Below are 6735 nucleotides of genomic sequence, written 5' to 3' on the forward strand. Positions count from 1 at the left end.
CCAGGTTAATGCCTAGACTACTACAAAACAGTACTGCATTTTGAAAAGAAATGACATTGGCAAAGCAGTTTAAAGTCATCAGTTGGGGCCTTAATACATTCTTGTAAAATTTCTTTCTTCCATTTTCTTCCCTCCTCCTTCCTCTTCTCTCTCCCTTCCTTTTGCCTCCCTTCTTTTCTGGAAACACTTTGTTTAAAAAATGAGGCTTTTTAAAGAAACTTCTGACAAAAGTAGTTTTAGAAATCCCCCAGGACCATTACAGGCTCCTTTGATTCAATTTGATACAAACCACAGAGAATTAATGTTGAGTTTTCTTTGATGTATTGATTAGTGAATCTAACCAACCAGAAAGTGTCTCCAGTTACAGTTCTGGGGTTACATAATAAGAATCTTTACCAGAATAAGTGGGTGTAATGCTACATTTATGCTCTGCCTTATATTCTGCAAGCAAGTCAGAATGCCACGTGCTTTATATACATTCTAACATTTTTTTTCAACTCCCTCCTGTGCTAGGTTTGTCCCCATTTTACAGATATATAATATAAACTCAAACTCAAAGATTAAGATTAAGTTTCACTCCTCAAAGTCTTTCAGCTAATGAAGTGTAGCAGGGGTGGGCTCTGAACACAGGGCCGTTTCACTGCAAAGCTCATGCCTTGAACTAAAAAAGGGTTGAAACAGATCCTGGGTCTGATAGTTTCCAGAGAACACGACCGGTGTTTCCCTTTTAATGTTAACTCATAGCTTGAACTTCAAACACTTTTAAAACAATTGTTTTTAAATAACTATTTTTAAATAACTGAGCTTGTGTTCTTGGCTTAATTGCAGTAGCTAAGAGCTCCATGCAGAAAGAACAGTGGTGTGGGGTGCCTGACAGATACGGTTCTGGTTACATCTCCGCTGTGAGTTGAGCATCTCTGAGCCTATATACATGCTCACCTTGCAAAAATGCCTAGACGATTCCAGCACAGAGTCTAGCACATGGACCTGCTTTAATGGAATTGTTAGCATTATTTCCGTGGTTTTGCAGCTGCCTGCATGCTCTGTCGAGGCGAGACAGCTAGTTAAAAGGAGACCTCCAGATGAAGCCCACTTTTGAGATGGAAACCTTTCCAAAGCTGATTGTTCCTGTATCTTTTCCCTCATCTCCTGAATTTTTCCATTTAAAAAAGATGAGGGGGTGGAAATTAAAAATTTTTAAAGAACAAATTAAGACACCATGGGAGTTCTGAAGTGAATTTTACATTTAATTATAATTATCTCTGTATGTGGAGACACCGCTCATTTTAGAGCTGTTAATGTAATTGGATAAATTTTAATTTACCTACCTGCTCCTGGGAGCCTCCACTCCCCACCCCCGCCATCGCTCTAGACCCCGGCTCTGCGGGCTCCTTTTCTGGACCCCTTTTAGGGGATCTGGTTTTCACCCAGGCCTTGGCCATCGGAGCTCTGTTGCGCTCAGTGCCGCTCTCTTGCAGGCGCTGGGCCCAGCTGGCAGCAACCTGGAACGTAAACGCCGAGAGCCTCGGCTCTCTTCGCATCAAGTAAGAACCGCGCCAGGCGGCAGGGGGCGCCAGCTCCCGCGTTCGGCTGCGTCGCGTCCGCTGGCAGGCTGGCCTGCAGGGGGAGCCGGGAGGCGGGCGGGGAAAGCGAGTCAGGCTCCGCACGCCCCCCGCCAGGCCCGCGTGACCAGAGCGCCCTGGCCCGGCCCATCATTTGAGGTCCGTATATAAAGTGCGGACGCCGAGGACCAGTTGGGTTCTGGGCGTTTGCAGCGTCCGCGTGCCGCTCCGCCTTCCAGGTGAGCTGCCTGAGGCTGCCTTGGGGAGTACGTTGGCCGGTTGACGCCCACCGGACTGGGTCCTTAGTGGCTGAAGTTTTAATTAGTATCTTGGATTTCTTTTTTTTTAATTCTAGATTTGGCATTCTACACTGAAGTCATCATCATGAACCTTTTCCAACTCCTGATGAAAAAGAAGGAAGTAAGTTTTTAAAGCAATTGAAATTATTGACATTAATTTTTAAAGATGAGAATGGTGCCGATTTTGAAGAAAGTATAAAATGTTATACAGTTATTGGTATATGTCGCATGTTTCACCTTGAAACATAGGAATATTATTCATTCTCAACCTGTTCTCTGTTAGCTTATTCCTTTGGTGCTGATCATGACCACAGCAGCAGGTGGAGCTTCGGCTTTTGCAGTATATTCCCTTCAAAAAACTGATGTGATGTAAGTAGGCGTCATTTATATAAACGTTTTTAGCAGTTCTAGGTTGACCTTCTGCAAATGAAATGCATCGTGTCAGTTTCCTAGTTTTACCGGGAAGATAAGAATGTCAAATGGTGAACTTGGAGTTGGGACTAGAAAGCAGCCTATCAGAAGACCCTTAAATTATGATATGAATAGAATAAGTTTGTTCCTTGTATCTAAATATCCTTTCATCCACTGGCCCTCCTCTTCTTCAGCAAGGTTGGATTTTTTTTTAACTTAAGTTTTGAAATTTAAAGTTCTTAAATGGTGTTTTGAGATATACGTCATTAAATTTAAATCATTACTGAAATTTTGAAATTTCATTTTATTAGAAAGATCTTTTATAATATGATAGAGTTTACAGATTCATTTGTCTAAAGTGAACCTAACCTCAGCTCTGGATATATATATATCTCCATATATGCTGGAGTATGAGGAAGAGAGAAACTTGAAATTGATCTCGGCCCAGAGCAGAGCTGGAGAGGCAATAGTGCCAGGCTCTGGCCGTGGGGTCTTGCACCTCACAGTTCACCAGCTACAGCGTTCAAGCCCGCCCCCTCTGCCTGACCCAGAAACCAGCGCAAGAACATTTTTGCTTGCTTTTCTTGTGGTGTTTCCACACCCATTGCTGTTCAGCTTATGGGAACATTCACCAGTCCAGCCCAATAAAGGGAATGCAGGCCTTTCACCTGCAGAGGGATTGAACCTTAATGTTTGAGCCAAATTGTGAAGCTCCCTTAAGTAGCCTTCCATCAGTGTCAGTGCACTAACAGATGAATGCCTGTTTATCAGGCTGGGTCTGTCCCGTGATGTCCCGGCATGCTCATAGACCCACAGTCAGAGTTGGTTTAAAGTCACTCACTTTGGTGTTTAATCAGCTTTCTTTTATTTTTAGCATTGATCGGAAAAAAAATCCAGAACCTTGGGAAACTGTGGATCCTAATGTACCTGGAAAGGTATTGTTAAATTAGAAAACGATTTACATTTAGCCCCAGCTTTAGCACCCTTGTCGGCAAAATGGATTTAATACCTTTCCCTTTTGGGGCACCTGGTGGTTCAGTCGGTCAAGCAGCTGACTCCTGATTCTGGCTCAGGTCATGATCTCATGGTTGGTGAGCTCAAGCCCCTCTTGGGCTCTGTGCTGATAGAGTGGAGCCTGCTTTGGGTTCTCTCTCTCTCTGCCCCTCCCTCCCTCATTCTCTTCCTTTCTCTCTCTCTCTCAAAATAAATAAATACATAACTTTAAAAAATACATTTCACTTTCAGGGTGCCTTTTAGTGTAGTGGTAAAGGAATGCTATGGAATTCTGGAGATCTAGTTCAAATCCTTGTTCCATTATTCACAGCTGATTTTGGACAACCTGGCCTTTCTGAGGATCTGAGAATCTCTAAAGTGGACTCAATAATAGGGCTCTACCTCAGAGTTAAGAGAATTAAAGAATGTAAAATACATAAAGCCCTTTAGCATAGTGCCTCGCCCATAGTACCTACTTAAATATTAACTTTCATCATTATTGTAATATATATCTCATTGTATCCATTGTTTATGTAAAGTTAATACAAGGTCTATTGTGATACCAGGAGCTTCGGAAAACAGGAAAACAGGAGTGGCGTGCTCTTTAAGCAAAATCACCTAATAGCTACTCATTCTTTTAAGACAATAGCAAAGACTTTTTTATATTTCAGATATTATGGAAGTAAGAACCATTGAATCTATTGGAATTAACACTACTCAGGAAAGCTTTTTTTTTTTTTTTTTTTAGCAAAAGCTTTCAAATAGAGTTTGACCTACTGAAGGACATTTAGAATCTTTAAAATTACCTGCATCTGTAAGCCAAATAAGTCAGAGAAAGACAAGTACCATATGATTTCATTAATGTGTGGAATTAAACAAATGTGCAAAGGAAAAAAGAGAAAGAGAAACCAAGAAACAGATTCTTAACTATAGAGAACAAGTTGGTGGTTACCAGAGGGTGGGGGGCGGGAATGGGTGAAGTAGGTAAAGGGGATTACCAGGACACTTATCATGATGAGCACTGAGTGATGTACAGAAATGCTGAATCACTATATTTGTACAACTGAAGCTAATATAACACTGTATGTTAACTATACTGTCCTTAAAATTAAAAATTTTTTAAATTATTTAGTACAGAAATGCTGAAGTACTATATTGTACAACTGAAACTAATATAACACTGTATGTTAACTATACTGTACTTAAAATTAAAAAATGTTTAAATTATTTATTTTATTTTTGAGGGGGGGGAGGGGCAGAGAGGGGGTGGTAGACAGAGGATCCAAAGCGGGCTCTGCACTGACAGCAGACAGCCCCTGATGCAGGGCTCCAGCTAACAAACCATGAGATCATGACCTGAGCCAAAGTCAGGCGCTCCTCTGAACCACTCAGGTGCCCTCCAAAAATATTTAAAACAACAACAAAAAAAATCCCCTACCTACGTGTCCTATGTCCTGGGGTCATAGAAAACTTGTGAGGATAAATGCGAATCTCTGAATTTGAGTTTTTGGGAAGTCAAGGATGTCCACAGCTCTGTCCCTTTTCCCTTAATGCATAACTTAGATCATTTATACCTTTGTTGAGTAATTACAGTGAAGAAGTTTGGTTAGGAGCCCGTTATGTGACAAGCCCTATGCTAGAGCATTACACACCCACTCCCTGGGAACAGGCACACTTTTTAAACTTATAGTTCACATAAAGCCACAGGAGGGGTAGAAATCTAGAACCTGTTGTGTGAAAGCAGACAAATGTATATGACCTTCCTTGCTGATCCTCTAACACTCAGGAGCCCAAAGGCTCTTTAGAGCTCATATTACTGTTTTGTGCATGTTCTTAGAGATGGGAGGAAATGGTTCTTTGACTACAAATATGATGCTGGTGCTCCTTCCAAAAGGGGGTGTGGCAAACCCCAAAAAGGGACATGAAGATGAAAGACAGATTCTGAAAAACATTTGTATTTTCCTTTTTTTCAAGCTTATAACAATCAACCAACAATGGAAACCCATTGAAGAGTTGCAGCAGGTCCGAAGGGCCACCAAATGACCAGCTCTTGCTTCTTTCTTCCAAAGAGTACTCTATGAATCTAGTGGAAACATTTCTGCACAGACTAGATTATGGATACCAGTGTGCGGAAATGCTTCTGCTACATTTTTAGGGCTTGACTACGTTTTTGGACTCTGAATAGGAATTATAAAGGTAGCGCAGCAATAACCACATGGTTCAAAATAAGTTTGTTTATTTTCTGGATGTAAATTGTTGCATATTGAAATTTTTATGTTTATGATGCCTAAATGTTTTCCTAAAGTGCATAAAGATTTGTAAACTAGATTGTCTATAATAAAATACTATTTGTGCAAGATTTCTTAAAGAGACATTTAAATAGAGGAGAAAGTCTTTTTTTTAGAAGAAAAACATATTTTGAAGCATGGAGCTTCATTTTTAAAATAACGTACAATACAAATTTGTGTGCAAAATTTTCTTCCAAGTTTATTCATTCACCAGAAATGTATTGAGCCCCTGCTGTTGGCTATGCCCTGTTCTTGTACAGGTGAGATAAAGCAGTGAATGAAACCAAATTTTGGAGGGAGATGAATAAAAGATAGTAAGCACAATGAGGAAAATGAAGAAGATATGGGGGATGAGACTTGCATGACAGTTGGGCTTGGAAGTAAGTGCTGGGATTACGGTGGTGAGTAGGAAGGCAGGGAACCCCGAAACTGGCCCTGCAGATGCCAAGGCTAACCGTGCTTCTCCTGTGAGGGCTGGGGAGGCGAGAATGGGGAGCTTTGCGCATGCTCGATGGAGTCCGAGGCCACTCTTGACTCTGGCCAGCGGTGACTTGGAGACTGAAGGTGCAACCAAATCCACATGCTCCTGGGTTCCCCGTTGACTGTTCTTAAAAATAGGACCAGGTACAGGGTACCTGGGTGGCTCAGTTGGTTAAGTGTCCCACTCTTGGTTTCAGCTCAGGTCATGAAATCACAGGTCTTGAGTTCAAGCCCCATGTTGGGCTCTGTGCTGATAGCATGGAGCCTGCTTGGGATTCTTGCTCTGGCCCTTGCCCGCTCATTCTCTCTCTCTCTCAAAATAAATAAACTTAAAAAAAAAATGGGACCAAGTAGGAATTGCTTTTCATTAACTTTCTTTTAAAAAATAGATATAATTCACGTACCACAATATTCGTCCATGTAAAGTGCACACTTCATTGGTTTTTAGTATATTCACCCAAAGTTTTACACCACCTCTGCCATCTGACTCCAGAGTGTTTTCATCGCTCTAAAGAGAACCCAGTACCCATCAGCAGTCATTCCCCTGTTCCTGACCCCTCTGCTCCCAGCCCCCAGCAAACACTGATAAACAGTCTTTATGGATTTGCCCATGCTGGACGTTTCATATAAATAAAATCATACATTATGTAGACTTTGTCTCTAGCTCCTTTAACTTAACATAATGTTTCTAAGATTCATCCC

General features: G+C 41.4%; 1 protein-coding gene across 1 annotated transcript; it reads left to right on the plus strand.

Annotated features, from left to right (window-relative positions):
• Positions 1-1704: 1704 nt before the first annotated feature.
• On the plus strand, positions 1705-5645 carry C9H15orf48 (chromosome 9 C15orf48 homolog). The gene is made up of 5 exons (XM_029952611.1): positions 1705-1801; positions 1918-1982; positions 2145-2230; positions 3147-3207; positions 5240-5645. The coding sequence occupies exons 2-5, from the start codon at positions 1947-1949 to the stop codon at positions 5306-5308; spliced, it is 252 nt and encodes an 83-aa protein (XP_029808471.1). The 5' UTR covers positions 1705-1801; positions 1918-1946; the 3' UTR covers positions 5309-5645.
• Positions 5646-6735: the final 1090 nt, after the last annotated feature.

This window comes from Suricata suricatta, chromosome 9 (genome assembly GCF_006229205.1).
Source record: "Suricata suricatta isolate VVHF042 chromosome 9, meerkat_22Aug2017_6uvM2_HiC, whole genome shotgun sequence".
Classification (NCBI taxonomy): Eukaryota; Metazoa; Chordata; class Mammalia; order Carnivora; family Herpestidae; genus Suricata; species Suricata suricatta.

What these genes read in the sequence shown, in the direction of transcription:
- C9H15orf48 (XM_029952611.1), top strand. Translation starts at nt 1,947, where the DNA reads ATGAACCTTTTCCAACTCCTGATGAAAAAGAAGGAA. An exon ending in CTTCAAAAAACTGATGTGAT is followed by an intron (nt 2,231 to 3,146) that starts GTAAGTAGGCGT and finishes TTTTATTTTTAG; the next exon opens with CATTGATCGGAAAAAAAATC. An exon ending in ATCCTAATGTACCTGGAAAG is followed by an intron (nt 3,208 to 5,239) that starts GTATTGTTAAAT and finishes CTTTTTTTCAAG; the next exon opens with CTTATAACAATCAACCAACA.